Here is a 19,513-nt window from a genome sequence, read left to right as displayed (position 1 = left end):
GCTCGCGCGCGCCTGTCTTCGTGACAGGGCTGAGTCCTGAGTCCTGTGCTGTCAACTACACCCCTCTGCTCGGGTTGCTAGGCAGCGGGGCTCTGATGTGCGGGGAAGGCTTTCTGATTTGTCAGCCTCCCGCAGACACATGGTTAAGGCTCCTTCCAGCCTATGGGGAGGAGGAACATGGGGCACGCTGCCTGCATACTGCTGAGCTCTGGGTCCACCTGAATGTGAGGTGCAAAAGGCAGTTTGCAGGGAGTGGGGGCACCTGGAGCCTCCTCACCAAGCCCAGCTCCAGGACCCCTATTATCTTTCACTTCCTGGCTGCTGGCTCCTCCCTCCCCTTCCCTGCCCTTCCTCCCCTCATCCCCAAACCCTGGAAAAGCAAAGTGCAGCTGGGAAAAGAGGTCAGTGGGGTAAGCGTGTGTGCGCCGGCCCCTGGAGGTGCCAAGGTGCATGGGCATGATCGGAGGCTGCTCTCCATGCCCCTTGGGGCTCTTGGGGGAAAGGGTGGGGGAGAAGGAGGGTGTCCAGGTTCTGCTTTTGGCCAGGACTTGGAAGCCTGCCCCATTCCCCCTCCTCCTTGGGCTCTGCCCACTCCTGGAGCAGGGCAGGCAGAAGTGCCTTAGGGAAGGGTGGTTTGTCTTACTGACTGGTGCTCTGGAGGATTGGTGACTTCCTTCTGATTGCTCGACCCTGCCCACTTCTCTCTGGATGTCTGTGCTCCACCCCACCCCCAGGGGTCTTCTCTTTTATCTTACCCTCTGTCCCCTCCCCATTTTATATAGTTTTATTGAGTTTTTCTAGGACTAACCTTCCGTTTAAAGCTGGTGCAATTCACTGGTCTTTAGTATGTTTAGAGTTGCACAAGCACAATCAATTCTGAGGCATTTCCATCACCTCCTCCCACCCCCTAAATGAAACCTGCTGTCATTAACTGTCACTCCCTGTTTCCTCCATTCCCCAGTCTTGGCCACTCCCATCTCTGTAATTTGCCTTCTGAATATCTCATATATGGGGACTACTAAACTGTGGTCATAGGTGGTAGTGCTTGCTCTCTGCCTGAGTGGCTTTCCCGTCCATTGTAGCTTGTTTTACTGTTTGACTTTGAGCAGTGCTCATGAAGAGGGTGCCGTCCTCATGTAGCTTTAGCGCATTGCCTGGTCCTGGGTTCACAGGAAGTGATTTAAAGAGGAGCTGACCGAGACGGGTTATTGCCAAGCCCTACAGGTGTTTTACAACTAAATTCTGGAGGCCCAGCTGCTGGGCAGGGTCTGGCAGCTTGGAAGAGCTACAGGCCCAGGGGTACAAAGGAGGCCTCTTACTTGGGTGGGTGATGGTGGTGGGGCAAGAATAGACTTTGTTTGCAAGGAAGGAAAGCAGTTACCTTCAGTTTGGCAGCTCTCCAAAGACCCTGCAAACAAAAATGCCTAGTCTTGAGGACAAGTAGCCAGTGCTTGATATTTGTCACCCAAAGTCAGGGGCTTCCCCCATGGGGAACTCCCATTATATTTGGGTTTCAAAAAAAGAAAAGAAAATCCCCTGGCTTCAGCGTGTATAAAAGGATGCAGTATGTAGGTTAGTCTCCAGAGCTGTTTGCTCAGCCCCAGGCTGGGCACTGCATTGCTTTTCCTGCCCCCTTTCTTCTGTGCCGCAGGTACTGTCTGATGAGCGTGAAGGGCTGTTTCACTGACTTCCATATCGACTTTGGAGGAACTTCGGTTTGGTACCACGTTTTCCGGGGTGGGAAGGTGAGTTGTCTTTTTAACTCTTGTCTGTCTCTCTGTGGAAGGGGGGTTTGCCCACTCTTTCCCCTCTTTTAATCCGCACACCTGCAAAGATTTTCAGGGTATGGAACACCCTAGAGTCCCCTCCTTACTGTCTTTTGGAAAAAGATCAAGTTCACCTTCTTTGTAATACATTACATCACCTGTTTACACCTGTTACACCTGTCCACTTTAGATCAGATTTGAACTCTATAGATTTTTCTCCCCCAGAATCTACAACCTGCTTTTCTCCTCAACTCTAGTGCTGAGAGTTTTTTTTTTTTTTTTAAGTCAGTCTAGTTGTCAGCATCACTTGCTCCAAGATCATTTGACATCCGGAACAGAGATCATCTAGGGGGAAGGGGGTTAATTTGTAGGCTTGTGGGACACTCCTGCCATGTCTGTTCCTATGTATCCTGCACGGGTGTGGGTATTCTTTGAGAGAGAGTGTGTGCCACCCTGCTCTTCTGGATCTATGTGTGCCTTTGTTTTCACCGAATGTGTTGGAAGAAATTCTGGGTAAGTAGTCATCCTGCTTGGTTCCAGATGTTTTCCCTCCTTCTCCAGAGTGAACATGAGCTGGGTTTATTTATTGGACCATTTTATCAGACAGCTTAGCAAATTTGCCTTCCTCTCCTCCCCCCACCTCCCCACAGCCGGCCCGAGGCTCAGGAGAAAGAATGTTCAGCTCAGTTCAGGAAGTTCAGTTCCCTGATGTGGCAGCTGGACCAGAGCGTCCCTAAAGATTGGAAAGGGTATCCTGGGAGGGCAGTGCAGGCCCCTGTCATCCCAGACACCTCTGAGCCAGGTCTTGGAGGAGAAAGCCTGGGGGAAGGAGCTTCCCCTGTCCTACCCATTGTTTGGCAGGTGGGGTTGTCCCCTTAGGTTGTGACAGAGTTTGGAAGAAATCAAACTTTGGCCCGGGTCCTTAGCTGTCTCCTTTTTCTCCCAAGATCTTCTGGCTGATTCCTCCAACCTTGCACAACTTGGCACTATATGAGGAGTGGGTGCTGTCAGGAAAACAGAGTGACATCTTCCTGGGTGACCGCGTGGAACGATGCCAAAGAATTGAGCTGAAACAGGGCTACACGTTTTTCATCCCTTCCGGTAGGTTCCTGTGGGACTGGTGCCAGGCCTTCTTAGTCTTGGCTCACCCGGTAAGGGTACAGTCTCCTACAGGCCTTGGCCTCAGTCAGAGTGTGTCTGGGTCATTGGCAGTCTCCAGGCTGTAGGGGGAACAACTCTTACTTGTAACCTTTGTTTTCTTGCCTGTAGGCTAGAATTCTCTCCTAGGGAGAAAGCTGAGTGCCCTCCCTCCAGGAATCTGAATGCTTTCTCCAGGATTTCCTAAAGATTTCTGAACTGGTGATTGTGGGAGTGGGGAAGTAGCTTTACCCTGAGAATTTGGGAAGAAGGGCCAGGGATTTTAGGAGCGGCCTGAAGCCTTCTTAGAGGGTATGTGTCACTGGAGAAGGACCCAGAGTCTCAGCCTCCTACAGAACTAGATGAATGTAATCTGGGTCAATCCTAGCTCTCACCCTTGGGACTCCCCACTCAAAAAACAAACAACAGCAACTACTAACTGAACTTCACTGCCACTGCCCAGGGCTAGAGCATAGTTAAGAGCAATGGCCTGGGGTCAGACTTTAAACTGAGAAATTCTAGCACTGCTTCCTTGAAGTGACTTCACTGCCCTGTTTGTCAGTGTTCTCATCTGTGAGATGGGACTAAGACTCTAGGTGGTTTTGAGGAGTATGTGAGCTAGGATCACTTGCCTACAGCTCTCTGGAGATGGATGGACAGACCGTGGCACAAGTAGTGGATGTGGTATGTGACCTGGGAGTTGGGGGGTGTAGTCTTTGGCTGCATGGATGAGGACGATGACATTCTCCCTTAAGAGAGGGAGGGAGTCAGACTGTATGTGGGAGGTTGTGCTCCTCTTGGTTATGGTGCTTTGGAGGTGAAGATGACTTGAGGAGAGGGGAATCTGGTAGGAGATATAAGTTCTAAGAGGTGAATTGGGTGGTTTTACTTGAGGTAGCCAGATAAGGGTGGTTTCTTGAAAGAGGCTTTGGGTGGAGACAGAGCCTTTTTGCTTTTACCTGAGCACTACTCAACTTTCGTTTATAGTAGTGCTACAGATTGTATCTGGGACCATGGAGCCTCAGGCTAGTAAGAGTCATTTTGCTTAAATGCTTTTGCTTCTCAGCTCCTTACAAATTAATTTTATTTATTTTCAAATTTGAGATAGAGGCAGAGAGAGTAAAACAGACAATAGCACAAAAGATTCTTTCAACATGGTAGAGGCTAGGCTTTTAAAAAAAAATTGTTTTATTATTATTTATTTTCCCTTTTGTTGCCCCTGTTGTTTTTTATTGTTGTTGTAGTTATTATTGTTGTTGTTGTTGTTGTTGTTGTCATTGTTGGACAGGACAGAGAGAGAGAAATGGAGAGAGGAGGGGAAGACAGAAAGGGGGAGAGAAAGAGAGACACCTATAGATCTGCTTCACCACTTGTGAAGTGACTTCCCTGTAGGTGGGGGGCCAAGGGCTTGAACCGGGATCCTTAAGCCAGTCCTTGTGCTTCGTGCCATGTGCGCTTAACCCACTGCGTTACTGTCCAAACCCTCCCCTTTTTTCTTCTTTTAACAAAAGCACTTCTTATCTCTCTCTGGCTTGCCTGGTGCAGGAGATTTAACCCAGGACTTTAAAGCCTCAGGCATGAGAGTTTCTTTTCATAACCATTATGCTATTTTCCCTGCCCTGATTGACTTTATTATATGTTTTATTTATTTATTTTGTTTATCTATTTTTGCCTCCAGTTGCTTGGTACCAGCACTACAACACTGCTTCAACCTCCCATGTGGAGCTTGTGCTTGAACATGTGGCCTCATGAATGGTAACTAGTGGGTGAAATATCTCCTGACCTGGCTCAGTTTTTCAATTTTATTTATTTGTTAATTGGATAGAGACAGAAATTGAAAGGGGAGGGGGAGATAAAGAGGGAGAAAGAAAGACACCCATAGACCTGATTCACAACTTGAAAAGAACTCTTCCCTGCTTGTTGGGAGTGGAGGCTCAAACCTGGGTCGTCCTTGTGCATGGTAATATGTACGTTTTTTTTTTTGTTTTGTTTTGTTTTGTTTTTTGTCTCCAGGGTTATTGCTGGGGCTCAGCACATGCACCATGAATCCACTGCTCCTAGATGCCATTTTCCCCTCCTTTTGTTGCCCTTGTTGTAGCCTTGTTGTGGTTATTATTGTTGTTGTTGATGTTCATTGTTGGATAGGACAGAGAGAAATGGAGAGAGGAGGGGAAGACAGAAGGGGAGAGAAAGATAGATACCTGCAGACCTGCTTCACCGGCCTGTGAAGCGACGCCCCCGCAGGTGGGGAATCGGGGGTTTGAACCGGGGTCCTTATGGCGGTCCTTGCGCTTTGCGCCACATGCTCTTAACCCGCTGCGCTACCGCCTAACCCCCAATATGTGCGTTTTAACTGGGTGCACCACCACTTGGCCCTCTTTGTTTTATTTATAAATATTTACTTTTGTTGTGTGTAGCTAGAGATTAGAATATGTACCTCTTCAGCCCTCCTGAGCTGCTTTTTTATTCAGATAAAGAAGTGGAGGGATATCACAGCCTTGAGCTTACTGTGGTGCCATAGTACATGTGCTGGGACTCAAATCTGGGCAAGGCACATGTCCTTTTTTGTGGTTACCTCTTTCTATTTAATTTAATTTTCCTTTGCTTTATTTTACTATTTTTGAACAGAGACAGAAATTGTGAGGGAAAAGGGACATAGGGAGAGAAAACTTGGTTAGATAGCATAATGGTAATGCAAAGAGACTCTCATGCCTGAGGCTTTGCAGTCCCAGATTCTGTACCATCATAAACCAGAGCTGAGCCGTTCTCTGGTAAAAAAAAAAAAAAAAAAAAAAAAAAGAGGGAGAGAGAGACAGACTTCACCATTTGTGAGTCTTCCTCTCTGCAGGTGAGGACTTGGAGCTTGAACACAGGCCTTTATTTATTTATTGGCTAGAGATAGAGAAATTGAGAGTGGAAGGGGAGGAAGAGAGCGAGATAGAGACTTGCAGCACTGCTTCACTATATATTTTTTTTGCCTCCAGGGTTACTGCTGGGGCTCAATGCCTGCACCATGAATCCATTGCTCCTGGAGGCCATTTCCCCCCCCCCGTTTTTTGTTGCCCTTGTTGTGGTTATTATTGTTGTTGTTGATGTTGTTCATTGTTGGATAGGACAGAGAGAAATGGAGAGAGGAGGGGAAGACAGAGAAGGGGAGAGAAATTTAGACACCTGCAGACCTGCTTCACCACCTGTGAAGTGACTCCCCTGCAGGTAGTTGAGCCGGGGGCTCAAACCGGGAACTTTACATGCTGGTCCTTGTGGTTTGCGTCAGGTGCGTGCGCGCTTAACTCACTAAGCTTCCACCCGAACCCCACTGCTTCACTATTTGTGAAGCTTCCCTCCTGCAGGTAGGGAACAGGGGCTTGAACCTGGGTCCTTGCATATTGTAATACATGCACTCAACAGGATGCACCACTACCTGGTCCCTTTTTTTTTTCTTCTTAAGGTTAATTTATTCTACAAAAGAGTAAGACCAGAATATTCTTCCATTTTAGCGTACTTGTTTGGTGGGCATTAATCCCAGGTCCTCATGCATGGAAATATTATTTCTGAGTGTGAAGTGTGGCTGTGTTTTGTGGTGGTGGTGCTTCAGACCTCATCTCTGGGTACTCCAGGTAGGCTTTCTGGAGGAGGAAGACCACTGAATGTGTTTGAGGAGTGAGTGGGATAACTGGGGAAAAGGGTGTTTGTCCTTTTGGACAGCCCACCTCTTGATGAAGCAAAGTTTAGGTGTTTCTACCTGAAAGGAGAGAAGGGGTTAGTCTAGAGCTGATACCTGCTACTCTTCCTGGACCCTGTTCTTTCCAGTAGTAGTAAGGGAAACAGAGTGGAACTCATTCCCTAGAATTAAGAAGTTGGACGGACCGGGTGACTTCTTTTTCCCACACCTGGCCTGACTGATGGCTAATGCCCTGACTAGGTCTCTTGGCTGCATTTGCCTGGCTGAACTGTAGCTCATAGTGATAATAATTCTAGTTACTGAACAGTGAATGTTGTATGTACATTATTTATCTTTTCTGTAAGCATGCATTTGAAAACTTGGGTTCTCCCCCTGGTTTATTTTATTTTACTTTATTTTAATAAAAAGATTCCAGAGGCCCATGTATGAACAAACTAATACAAGGTCACAGAGTTAATAAGTGACAGGCTGAGTAAGAACCCATGTGTGTGCAGACCCAGAACCCACCTGGATTCTGATTAGTCAGACAGCAGGTGAGGGATCTGCTGCCCCCCACCCCCACCCCCACCTCACACACACACACTCGGCCATGTGACCTTCAGGGAATTATTTGCTCGTTTAATTAACTTTCCCATCCAATAAAAAGAATCCCAAGTGCAGCCTGGGGGGAGAGGACAGGGTGTTGCATTGGATAAAGTGTTGAGCCCCCAAGCATGAGGTCCCCAGCTCAGTCTCTGGCAATGCATATGCCAGAGTGATGCTCTGGTTCTCTCTTTAAAATAAGTAAATAATTAAAAAAAAATTTCCTCCAGGGTTATTGCTCAGATTCAATTCCTGCACTATGAATCCACTGCTCCTGGAGGCTTTTTTTTTCTTCCCCTTTTGTTGTCCTTGTTGTTTAAGGTTGTTGTTGTTGTTATTGTTGTCGTCGTTACTGGATAGGACAGAGAGAAATGGAGAGAGGAGGGGAAGACAGAGGGGGGAGAGAAAGACACCTGCAGACCTGCTTCACCACCTGTGAAGCGACTCCCCTGCAGGTGGGGAGCCAGGGGCTCGAACCGGGGTCCTTCTGCTGGTCCTTGTGCTTTGCACTTTGTAGCAAGAACCACCTGAAACCCCAGAGTCATGGTAGCCTTAGGTAATTTCTGACAAATCTGAGAAATGGCATTCAATAACTACTTAACATTGTCATGTGACTTTGATCTCAGCTGACACAGTTGTAAAATTGGTGCAGCACAGGGGTGCCGTGAGGTCACTGGTTGCTCGGGGATTGTGGGAAACTGGGCAATTGCTGTCAACTCCAGCCCACTGAGGCCAGCTGGGAAAGGAGCCTGGAAAGCCACCTTCACATCATCTTAGGAAAGGAAGCAATTCAGACTGAAATGTTGAAATGTCCAAATCCTGAGTGTCTGGGTTATGGGTGAGACACACTGTGCCCCTGCTGCACCCCTCATGAGCCCTCAGTGGGTTTTGCTTTCCTTCCTCTGCAGGGTCTGTCTCTCCCATTGTCTTTCAGAGTCTGCTAATTGGCTCTGTATGCAGGAGGCAGATGCCAACCCTGCTAGACCTGCATCCGGCTCTGGGACACCTGCTCTCATGCTTCCTGGGGTGTGACCAAAGACACCACGGGGAGGTGCAGGACATGTGCAGACGGGCCATGTGAACCCTATTGTTTCCACTGCTTGCTTCTTTCTAAGAGAATCATGTAAGGAGTGGAATAGATACTAGGACTCTGGAGCTAGGGATTCCAGCCCAGGGGAAGCTGCCTGGCCCGCTGGGAGGCTCTGGCTTTAGGAGGAGAGCTGGTAGAACCTTCTAGAACCCTTGAATGTCTGGGAGTACAAGAGCCCCTGGATCCCTGACTTGCAACAGCACCTCTCCTTTCCCCTTCTTTGCTCATGAATTAGAGTAACAAGGACAGGTCGTGTGTGTGTGTGTGTGTGTGTGTGTGTGTGTGTGTGTGTGTGTGTGTGTGTGTCTGTCTGTCTGTCTGTCTGTCTACCTGCTGAGAGAGAAGGGTGAGGCCAGGGATAAGAAATGTTGATTCTCCTGGGTCCTCATGATGGATAAGACCACCACAAATATCAGCGGCAACTGTTTATTGTGTGGACTTAGTTCTTAGTCATCAGAGAAGCAAGGTATACTTACGTCACATGGGTTAAAAGGGGGCTGGGAGAGGCCACTGAGAGTCACTGTGCTTGCATTCAATGTAGCAGTTGGTGGCCAGACAGAAATAGGACCCACTTCAGTCTCTACTCCACTGGGCAGTGCTAGGTCCGGCCTTGGGAATCGTTCTTGAATAATGCCAGTGGTGGTATCTGGGGCAGCAACAGATAGCAGAGCTCTATCTGGGAGGAGCCTAAAATGTGCATTTGAGAAAATTAGTGTGTACACAGCTAAGGAAGTGAAGGGGAAACTGAGATCTGGAGAGTGCATCCTGCCGCCTGCAGGAAGTGGAGTGCAGGCCAAGGTAACTTTGCAGTGGCCTGCAGGGGTGCACCAGCCTGCTGCAAGCCGAAGGTGTGGGTGCTCCAGGCGGAAATGGGTTAGCACATAAAAGTTTGGTTCCTGTGCTCCTGGCTAGTGTTTTTCCCTGCTTTTCCCCTGGGCACCTCCCCCATGCATTGTATCCCCCTCCCCCGGGTGCCCTTCATTCCCTACAGGGAGAATCAGCAGCCCAGCCTGCCTGACACAGATGCTGGGGCCTCTAGTTCCTGAGCCATCTTCCCAGGTGGCAGCTTTGCTGCAGCAGCCTAGGCCTCCTGTGGCCGATGGTGCCTCAGACCTGCTCTGAATAGCTGGGGTGGGGGCTGTCATTTCCCTCCAAGTGAGCATATTAGACACATGGGGGGAGGCAGTGGTGCTGGCCTCTGCTCTTTCCCTTTTACCTATCTGTCTTTCTTTCACTGTGAATCTCTGCCTCTGTTCTTTTCTTTACATCCACCTCTCCTGTCATTTCTCTCTGTGTCTCTATTCCTCCCTTCCCATATCTCCAGACCTGTCTCCTGGAACTCCAGGGCCTGTGTTAAGCCTTCAGTGTATTGGTCATGCAACAAATAGGGCTCAGAACTGGAGATGTCAGGCTCTCCAATTAGGGTGTGTGTCTTGCCATTCCTGTGGCCCGGTTTCAAGCCTTCGCATCACATGGGAGGTGCCGTGGCACAGAGGGAAGCTCCGTTGCTCTGATATCTTGCTCCCTCTCTGTCTCTCTGAATGAAAAACCTGGAGCCCTGAAATCAATCAATCAATCTCTCTTTCATTCTCTCTCTCTCTCTCTCTCTCTCTCTCTCTCACACACACACACATACACACACACACACACACACACACACACACACACACATACACACATACACACGGGGTGGGGGGGTCCTGACTCTGCAAAACCAGAATTGAAGAAGCAGACCCTCTGCCATTTACCAGCTGTGACTTAGCTTCTCTTAGCCTGGGTGTCGGTGCCCAGGAGTGGATTATAAAGCTCCCTGTCCTCAGGCTTTGGGCTGACCATTGTAGTACCAGGGAGCCAATATTGGTTTGTCTCTTGAGTACTTGAAGTGTGGCTTATCTGAGATACTGTTAGTGACTTATTGGAAAAAAGAAAAAGGCAACTTTCTTTGCCCTTAGCCATCATGGACCCATTAGAATGCCTGACTTTCAGTTCTGATAAGTGGCTTCACTTTTCTTCACTTCAGTCTCTTCCTCTGTAAAACTGAGAATTAACCTCGTAGATAATCCTCTTTTATTTTTGTTTATTGCTAGGTCTCAGTAGCTGCACAAGAAACCCACCCATTTCTTTTTTTCTTTTCTTTTTTTCTTTTTTTTAATAAAGACAAAGAAATTGGGAAGGTGGAGCTAGAGATAGAAAAAGAGGGACACAGGAGTCGGGTGATAGCACAGCGGGTTAAGTGCAGGTGGCACAAAGTGCAAGGACCGGCTTAAGGATCCTGGTTCCAGCCCCCAGCTCCCCACCTGCAGGGGAGTCGCTTCACAGGTGGTGAAGCAGATCTGCAGGTGTCTATCTTTCTCTCCCCCTCTCTGTCTTCCCCTCCCCTCTCCATTTCTCTCTGTCCTATCCAACAGCGATATCAATAACAACAACAATAAAAAAGGGCAACAAAAGGGAATAAGTAAATGTTAAAGAAACAGAGGGATACCTACAGCACTTTTTCATGGCTCATGAAGCTTCCCTCTTGCAAGTGGAGACCTGGACTTCAACCCGGGTCCTGAACATGTGTGTGCTCAACTGGGTGCACCCCTGCCTGGCCCTCATAGATACTCTTGAAGGCATTTTGTGGGGATTAAATTAACAAAATCCTGCAGAACCTTAGATCTTTGACTGGCATAAGAGTTCGTTCTCCTCCTGACAGTGCTGGGCCTGTAAAAACAGTGCTGTTGAGGGTCGGGCGGTAGCGAAGCAGGTTAAGCACATATGGCGCAAAGCCCAAGGCCTGTCATAAGGATCCCGGTTTGAGCCCTGGCTCCCCACCTGCAGGGGGGTTGCTTCACAAGTGGTGAAGCAGGTCTGCAGGTGTCTTTCTCTCCCCCTTTCTGTCTTCCCCTCCTCTCTTGATTTCTATCTGTCCTATCCAACAACAGTGATATAAATAACAACAATAATAATAACCACAACAATGATAAAACAACCAGAACAACAAAAGGGAAAAAAAAATAGCCTTCAGGAGCAGTGGATTCGTGAGCCCCAGCTATAACCCTGGAGGCAAAAAAAAAAAAAAAAAAAGCACTGTTAAGAGGCTGTAATTGGCATGCCAGAGACTTGTCAGCAGCAGCCTGTAGTCCAGAACAGAAGCAGAGCTGGGTGTCAGGTGCATGCAGTGAGAGGCTAGGGAGACCCTTGGGAAATGGGCACAGGAGGATTTTTGGTGACAGAAGGTGGCCTTGGGCAGAGGAAAATTCTGTGGTCTGCCGCTATAGCAAGATGTTAACACCTTAGATTCTGACTCCTTCTGGTCACTGGAATGAGGAGGAAAAGGATTTGTGGACAGCCTGGGAGAGGGCTTTCCTACCATTGCGCACAACCCCCCACCCCCACCCCCCCATGAGGTGGGGTTGGGCCTACTTCTTTGATGGCTGCTACAACCTTACAATCAGAAGCCTTTGTCACTGAGGTCCTCAAGAAGTGGGAGCTGGACTGGAGCAGGTGAGGGGCTCTGCTGGCTTGAGCCCTCAAAGCCAGCCAGGGGCCCTCTCTCTGTATCAGGTGCCAGAGCAAGTTGCTTGCTCCTGCTGGGTCCTAAGTGGGGCTGCTGCTGCCTCCTGCACGCTGTCCCAGGCAAGGGTCCCCACAGGCACCGTGGCTGACCTTCCCTTTGCCTTCCCACCCCAGGTTGGATCCATGCCGTCTACACGCCGGTAGACTCCCTGGTGTTTGGCGGCAACATCCTGCACAGCTTTAACGTGCCTATGCAGCTGCGGATCTATGAGATCGAGGACAGAACGCGGGTAAGGTGGCTTCCTCCTCCTGGTCTTGGCTGGCGGGCCCTAGACTCTACAGGCTCCTGGGATGTGTGTGACAGTCACTGTGAGGTCTTCCTCACTTCTGCTTCTGCAGGTCAGGGGGTGCCCGCTGGAGCCCCACCAGAGTCCTGGGAGTTTTTGCTCCTCTCCAGTTGGAAGCAGCCAAAACCCCCGGAGGAAGAGGAAGTCTCTTGAGAAAGCACCTGAGCTATCAGGAGCCTGACCTCTCCTCACATGCACAGAGGGATACCAAGCCATAGAGGTGTGGGGGGAACTTTATTGTTGCTGCTGAACTTTGGAGGTGGGTTAGGACCTTAGGAAAAAGATCAGTTTTTGGCTAAGCTATCCGGGAGCCACAGTTGTGATGCAGAGCCCTGGAGAAGCCAGTGTCTGGGAGGCCCCACATATAGCCTCTGAGCTCTTGATTCATTGCCCGCTGAGGGGGTGTCTCTTAACTCTGCTGGACACTGCCCCCAATGTTTCTTAGGCCTTACACCCCAAGACCAGAAGACACCTGATGTGTCTGCTCTGTGAGTTTCTCCTGAATACCACCAGCTGCTTGGCACTTGTCAGCCTCTTTCCCACGTTGGAGCTAGATCAGCATCCCAGCTGGGCATGAAACACCTGATCCTTCTTCTTCTTTCTTTTTTTTTTATGGTTGTTTACATATTCCTTTGCTTTATTGATTATTTTTTAATTGATATTTGTTTCCACATCTTCTAAAGTTCACCATTTAAAGTGCATGCTTCTCTGGCATTAAGTATATCCACAGTAGTCTGCATCTGTTACCTCTCCCAAGCATTCTCATCATCACAAGAGAAATCTTGTTCCCAGTAACACTCCCTGTCTCCCTTTGTTGACCCTTGGTACCTGCCTCTCTGCTTTCTATCTCTATGGATTTCCCTGTTCTGAACATTTCATGTAGGAATCACTGACTCAGTGGGCTTTTGTCTGCCTTCTTTCACTCAGCTGCATGTTGTCAAGATCCATGCATCTGGAGACGGTATCATCCTTCTCATGACTGAATCTCATCCCAGTATTTGGATGGGCCTCACCTTGTCTTTTTGGGCTGTGCTTTAGAGTTGTTTCATTATGGTTGGATCCTGCAGAAAGTTCTTACCAAGACAAATTCCCTAGGACTCATAGTCTCCCTGCTTTTTGTGGCCTTGTTTTCTGACTGTGGTCTGCATGGAATCACATATCTTAGCCACTGTGTGTGTGTGTGTGTGACATGTTTAATGGTTCTGATGTCAATTCCTCTCCCAGGGGTTTCCTTGGGACCACTTTGAGTCCCACTCACCAGTCACTATACAGGTGACCATACATCTTCCGGAGGGCACATTTGCTTTCTGAGAGACCTAGGTCTGTGGGACCCAAAGATTGTTTTAGGGGTTTTGGTGCCTCTCTGTCACTTGCCAATTGCTTAAGCCCCCTACCCCCGCCCTGGGGAGATCTGGCCTGGTGTTTAGGAGAAAGGCTCCATATGGGTGTGAACAACTCATAGACTTATTCAAGTGCTGTCTGGGGCTTTAGCCAACTGTTCTTCTGGTTGGGGTTTGTTTGTGAACAGACTCAGAGGTGGGGGATAGAAAAAGAGAAATCTAGAAAAAGTTAAGCCCGTGACTTTTCAGGCAATTCCTAAAAGCCAGGATCAGGCTGGGATTTCTAAAGGCTTCTGCTGTGTTGGCAGCCATCCTCCTGCCCCAAGGAAACCGGATCACATGGCAGATCTCAGTAGATTCAGACCCATCATTCTGCCAAGAGCCCAGCCTCCCTACCCGCCTGGTGGGAGGTGGGTAATGGAGCGGAGCAACGTTCTCACTGAGCACCGTGGAGTTTCAGCCTGTCTCATCCACAGGGAGAGCACTGCAGGATCCCCTCCCCCAAAGCTCACTGTTTGTTGTTGGAGTGGACACCCCATCAGGTTGCTCCTGAAGCACATTTCAGAGCAGGAGACTGCTGGGCAGGCTGAGCTGCAGCCGCAGCAGGCTGTTTAATCTGCTTGGATTTCTGCTCCTCGGAGAGGGCTTTGCTAGGAGGCCCAGTTGTTTATGTCTCGGGCGCCAGGGCAGACAAAAGATGCCGGAGAAGAGAGTGGGCAGCCAGAGAAAGTGCCATAGCTCCTTGTAAACTCACCACAGCTTAATTTTCTTTAGCCAGCTCTCTTAAGGTTAGGGTCATCTTTAAAAAGAGTTTTTCGGGGACAGATGGTGGTGTTCCTGGTTGAGCGCACACATTACCATGTGCAAGGACCTGGGTTCAAGCCCTCAGTCTCTACCTGCAGGGAAGAAAGCTTCATAAGTGAAGCAGCTGCCGATGTCTCCTTTATCTCCCCCTCTCATCTTAATCTCTCTCTGTCCTATCAAAATTAGAATGAATTTAGAAAATTAAAGAGTGGCCCAGGAGGTGGTGCAGTGGATAAAGCATTGGACTCTCAAGCATGAGGTCCTATGTTCAATCCCCAGCGGCACATGTACCAGAGTGATGTCTGGTTTTTGCTCTCTCTCCTCCTATCTTTCTCATAAATAAATAAAATCTAAAAAAAAAAAAAAAAGTTAAAAAAGAAAGACATTTAAAGATAAAATAAAATAGTTTTTCAAGAATCTCCAAACTTGGCTTTCCTTGGAAACTAAATGTAAGGGACAGGACAGAGGAAACCCTAGGTCTGTAGCCCCTACAGTGGGGGGTTTGTCTTAGATGATTTGCCTTTGTGGCCCAAGATGATGGTTCTCCTAGCTTTAATGTCTTAGGAGCTACTATGTCTTAGGGGGCTGAGAGACAGCTGCCCAGCAGAGAGCATACTTTGTCATGTATAAGGACCCTACTACCACATGGAAGCATCTTCACAAAGGAAGCTTTATGAATGGTGTAGCGGTGCTGTGGTGTTTCCTCCTACCTTTCTTTTCTTTTCTTTTCTTTTATTTATTTATTCCCTTTTGTTGCCCTTGTTTTTTTTTTTTTTTTATTGTTGTAGTCGTCACTGTTGGATAGGACAGAGAGAAATGGAGAGAGGAGGGGAAGACAGGAGGAGAGAAAGACAGACACCTGCAGACCTGCTTCACCGCCTGTGAAGCGACTCCCCTGCAGGTGGGGAGCCGGGGTTCGAACCGGGATCCTTATGCCGGTCCTTGTGCTTTGCGCCACCTGCGCTTAACCCGCTGCGCTACACCCCGACTCCCTCCTCCTACCTTTCTTTTCCTCTCTCATTCTCAGTCTCTCACCTTCTTACCCTCTACTTAGTGGGAGGAAAGTCTGCTGTGAACGGTGGAGCCCCAGTGATGGCAAAGAAAAGTGTTGGTAAAAGAAAAAAAAAGCCACTTTGTGCTGTAATGATTTAAATTTTCAAAACCACTTTATTTGTTTATGTATTTATTTACTGAGACAGAGAGATATTGAGAGGGGAGGAGGGGATAGAGATGTAGAGAGAAAGAGACCTTGTAACATTGCTTCACCATTTGTAATGCTAAAACAGGTGGGCACCAAGGACTTGAACCTGTGTCCTTTGTGTATTGCAATATGTCTACTCTACTAAGTGCTGAGCACCTGGCCCTAATGACTTAATTAAATTAAATTACCTCACTCTATGACCTAAGACAAGAAGGAAGAAGTGCAGTTCTGGGAGTGGTGTGTGTCCAGTCCCTTCCATTCCTCTCACATTCTTCTTGTCTTTCTTTCTCTTTTTATTTTTTTAAAGAATTTTTTAAAAATTATATTTATTGATTGATTGATTGATTGATTGGATAGAGACTGCCAGAAATTGAGAGGAAGGGATCTGACTGAAAGGGAGAGAGACAGACAGACACCTGCAGCAGCCCTGCTTCACTGCTTGCAAAGCCTTTCCCCTGCAGATGGGGACTGGGGGCCCAAACCCAGGCCCTTGAGCATTATAATATGTGTGCTCAACCAGGTGCGCCACCATCCACCCCCTACTTTTTAAAAAAAAATAAATCTTTTTTTTAAAAAAGAATTTATTTATTTATTCATGAGAAAGATTAGGCTATTGCCTTAGCCACTGTGCCACCTCCCAGACCACTTAAAATAAATCTTTTTTTTTAAACATTTATTTTATTTATTTATTCCCTTTTGTTGCCCTTGTTGTTTTATTGTTGTAGTTATTATTGTTGTTGTCGTTGTTGGATAGGACAGAGAGAAACGGAGAGAGGAGGGGAAAGAAAGACACCTGCAGACCTGCTTCACCGCCTGTGAAGTGACTCCCCTGCAGGTGGGGAGCCGGGGCTCGAACCGGGATCCTTATGCCGGTCCTTGTGCTTTGTGCCACCTGCGCTTAACCCGCTGCGCTACAGCCCGACTCCCTAAATAAATCTTTTAAAAACATTGTTTAGTGGTCCAGGAGGTGGCACAGTGGATAAAGCACTAGACTCAAGCATGAGGTTCTGAGTTCAAGCCTCAGCAGCACATGTACCAGAATGATGTCTGGTTCTTTCTCTCTCTCCTCCTATCTTTCTCATCAGTCAATAAATAAAATCTTTAAAAGATAACGACATTGTTTAATTGTATATTTTTTATGCATAAAGATAGCCAGACATCAAGAGGGAAGGGGGTAATAGAGACAGAGACAGAGACAGAGACACCTGCAGCCCTGCTTCATCCCTCGCAAAGCTTTCCCCCTGCAGGTGGGGGCCATAGGCTCAACTAGGGCCCTTGTGCATTGTAATATGCACGCTCAACCAGGTGTGCCACACCCAGCCCCCTCTTTCTCTCTCTCCCTCCCTCTCTTTCTCTCTTTCTTTCTTTTGATTTATTAAAGAGAAAAAGAAAGAACCAGAGCATTATTCAGGCATATACAATGCCAGGGATTGAACTGGAGACTTCATGCTCAAGAGTCAGTCCACTGCACCACACCCCTTCTCATTCTAAAGATATGTGGATGGGAGGAAGAATGACACCATGCTTGTTATTTGAATACAGTGTCTCAAAAATTATGACTGCATATATGTTTTTATTTTTATTTTATTTTTTCTTTTTAAATTAGATCTTATGGTGGTGCTGAGGATTGAGCCTTAGGCATGAAAGACCTTTGCATAACCATTGTGCTATTTCTCCAACTTACATAACTGCTTTTAGTATTTATTGTTAAAAATATTTACTTAGTGATTATTGCCACCAGTGTTATTGCTGGAGCTTGGAGCCTACATGATGAATCTACTGCTCCTGGTAGTCATTCTCCCCATCCCCCTTTCCTTTTTATTTGATAGGACAGAATTTTTGAGTAGAGGGACGGATAGAGAGGGAGAGAGAAAAAAGACACACCCAACAGCATTGCTTCACTGCTTGTGAAGATTCCTCTCTGCAGGTGGGGATCAGGGGCTTGAATCCGGATCTTTGCACATGGTAATGTGTACACTCTACTGAGTGTATCACTACCCAGCCCCTCAAAAAATATTTTTTAAGCTTATTTTATTTAAAAAAATGTTTATTTATTTATTGGATAGAGACAGCCAGAAATTGAGAGGGGAGGGTGTGATAGAGAAAGAAAGAGACAGACACCTGCAACACTGCTTCACCACTCAAAAAGCTTTCTCCCTGCAGATGGGGAATGGGGCCTTGAACCTGGGTCCTTGTTCATTGACATGTGTGCTCAGTCAGGTATGCCACCATTGGCCCCTCAAAAATATTTCTTAATGAGGGAGAGAGACTTGAGCATCACTCTGGCATATGTAATACTGGAGATCAAACCTGGAGTCTCAAGCAATCAAGCCCTGCCCCTCTCCCCTCTGAGCCACCTCCCTGCCGCAGTTAGGTTGGTAAATGTTAGGGATGGCCTGCATGAGTAATCTTTAAATCACTATCTCTTTATACTTCTTTTTTTCCCAATGGCTTTAGAAAAATCAGTCTTCTCAGAAAGGTAATGCCGGTTCACCCCATTCCTTCAAAATGCAAATAATTTACCCTTCCTCTCATCTTAGATTCTTTACCATTGGGTTTTTTTCCCCAATGCCCCCCCTTTTTTTTCCAGGAGAAAAACAAATTTTATGACACTTCCACCCATCCTCCTATTTTAGTTTTGTTTTCCCCCCCAACCCACCCCAACCCCTCCAAGCCGTCGAGGCCTGGTAAATCTAGTTACACTCAAACACTTTTGGTTCTGATCTCCTGAGGTCACTTGGCTCCAAGGGAGGGTTCAGCCCAGGTGCCTCTCAGAGGGACCTTTCAGACCTGGAGAGCCAAGCCCTGCCCGGTAGAGCACTGCATGCTTTCCCTGTCTGGCCTTTGCTGTGGACAGCTGTCTACAGTGAGCAGCTCAGTTTGGTGAGGCTCTGAATGTGTCAACAAATGGTGTTGAGCAATCGTGTGTTTAATGTTCCCAGGCATGTGGCTGAAACCTTTTGAAGGCGAAGGGTGGAAGGCGACAACCTGTTTGTAAGTCCGTTCTTTCCAAATTTTGTCTCCTGCAGTGCTCTCTTGGAAAAAAAAAGTTTAAAAACTTTAAAAATAAAAGCAGAACCGAATTCTTTCATCAGCATTTGTTTCCACCTAGCTGGTTTCCCTTGGGTTCAGCAACAGTGAGGAAAAGTTGTACCTTCCTCCTCTGAAATACAGCCACAAAATCACCCCCCCCCCCCCAATCTAGCAAGATTCTTAGGCGGCATGGTGTCCATCTATGCAGAGTGGCTCAGATGGTTTCCCCTAATTTGAAAAAAATCAAACACTTTTTTTTTAATGCAATGAAATGTAAAGTTGGGAATTGAGAGTGGGGCTGAGCTTGGCCTCGGCATTCTCTGTAGGTATTGGTAGTTTGTTTTAAAAATCACTTGGCCCTTGCTCTGGAGTGCATGTGGGGCTGAGACACCCCCCAAAACTTCTCTTCAAAGGAGGTCAGAACCAGAGCCTAAAGAGTCTCATTCTTTTTTTAAATTGGGGGGGGGGGCACTATCCTGTAATTATGGTGAGAAAAAAAAGAAAGGACTCTGACACCAGTAATAGACCAGATTTCTCAGGAAAGTAGCTGGAGCCAAGGAAACCACTCAATACATCCCACTTCATGCAACCCCCCCCCCCCCAAGAGCTCAAAAGCATGTGGCAGCCAGGGTCTCATTCTACAGCAGACCCCTCCATCAAAGGCAGGGAGATGAAATGGACCCACTTTGCAGATGTGAGAATTGAGGCACTGGTGTAGGAGGGGCTTTCAGAGCTGGAAACTAAGATGGTGGGACCTGTGTGAAGTAGAATCTGAGAAGTGGGACTCTCAGAGGGCAGGGCTGGGCTTTTGTGCATTGGACGAGGCAGGAAAATACTTACAGTTACTTTGGGGCCAGGAGAGCACCTAGGTCTGTCTGCATTTGCCTTCATCCTAGATGTAGAATTGTCAGCTGAGAAGGGTGGCTGCTTTTCTTCTGGTTCCTGGGCTCCCGAGGGAGGTATGGCTACCGTCTCCTGAGGCCCCTCATGGTCAGGCCAGGGGTGAGTGTGAGCATGCAAGATTCATGTGTAG

The 19,513-nt window shown here is 47.7% G+C and overlaps 1 protein-coding gene across 12 annotated transcripts in view; it reads left to right on the top strand.

Moving 5' to 3' along the window:
* The window catches only part of KDM2B (lysine demethylase 2B), a 151,851-nt gene that overhangs the window by 49,254 nt on the left and 83,084 nt on the right, over positions 1-19,513 (top strand). For all 12 annotated transcript variants that reach the window (XM_060193140.1, XM_060193139.1, XM_060193135.1 and 9 more), the window contains 3 exons: positions 1,652-1,745; positions 2,714-2,867; positions 11,930-12,045. In XM_060193140.1, the coding sequence (XP_060049123.1) occupies positions 1,652-1,745; positions 2,714-2,867; positions 11,930-12,045 (364 nt within the window). The remainder of the gene's footprint in view (positions 1-1,651; positions 1,746-2,713; positions 2,868-11,929; positions 12,046-19,513) is intronic.

This window comes from Erinaceus europaeus, chromosome 6 (genome assembly GCF_950295315.1).
Source record: "Erinaceus europaeus chromosome 6, mEriEur2.1, whole genome shotgun sequence".
Taxonomy (NCBI): Eukaryota; Metazoa; Chordata; class Mammalia; order Eulipotyphla; family Erinaceidae; genus Erinaceus; species Erinaceus europaeus.
Note: the sequence above shows the minus strand (reverse complement) of the source record. Positions and strands in the feature narration are given on the sequence as shown.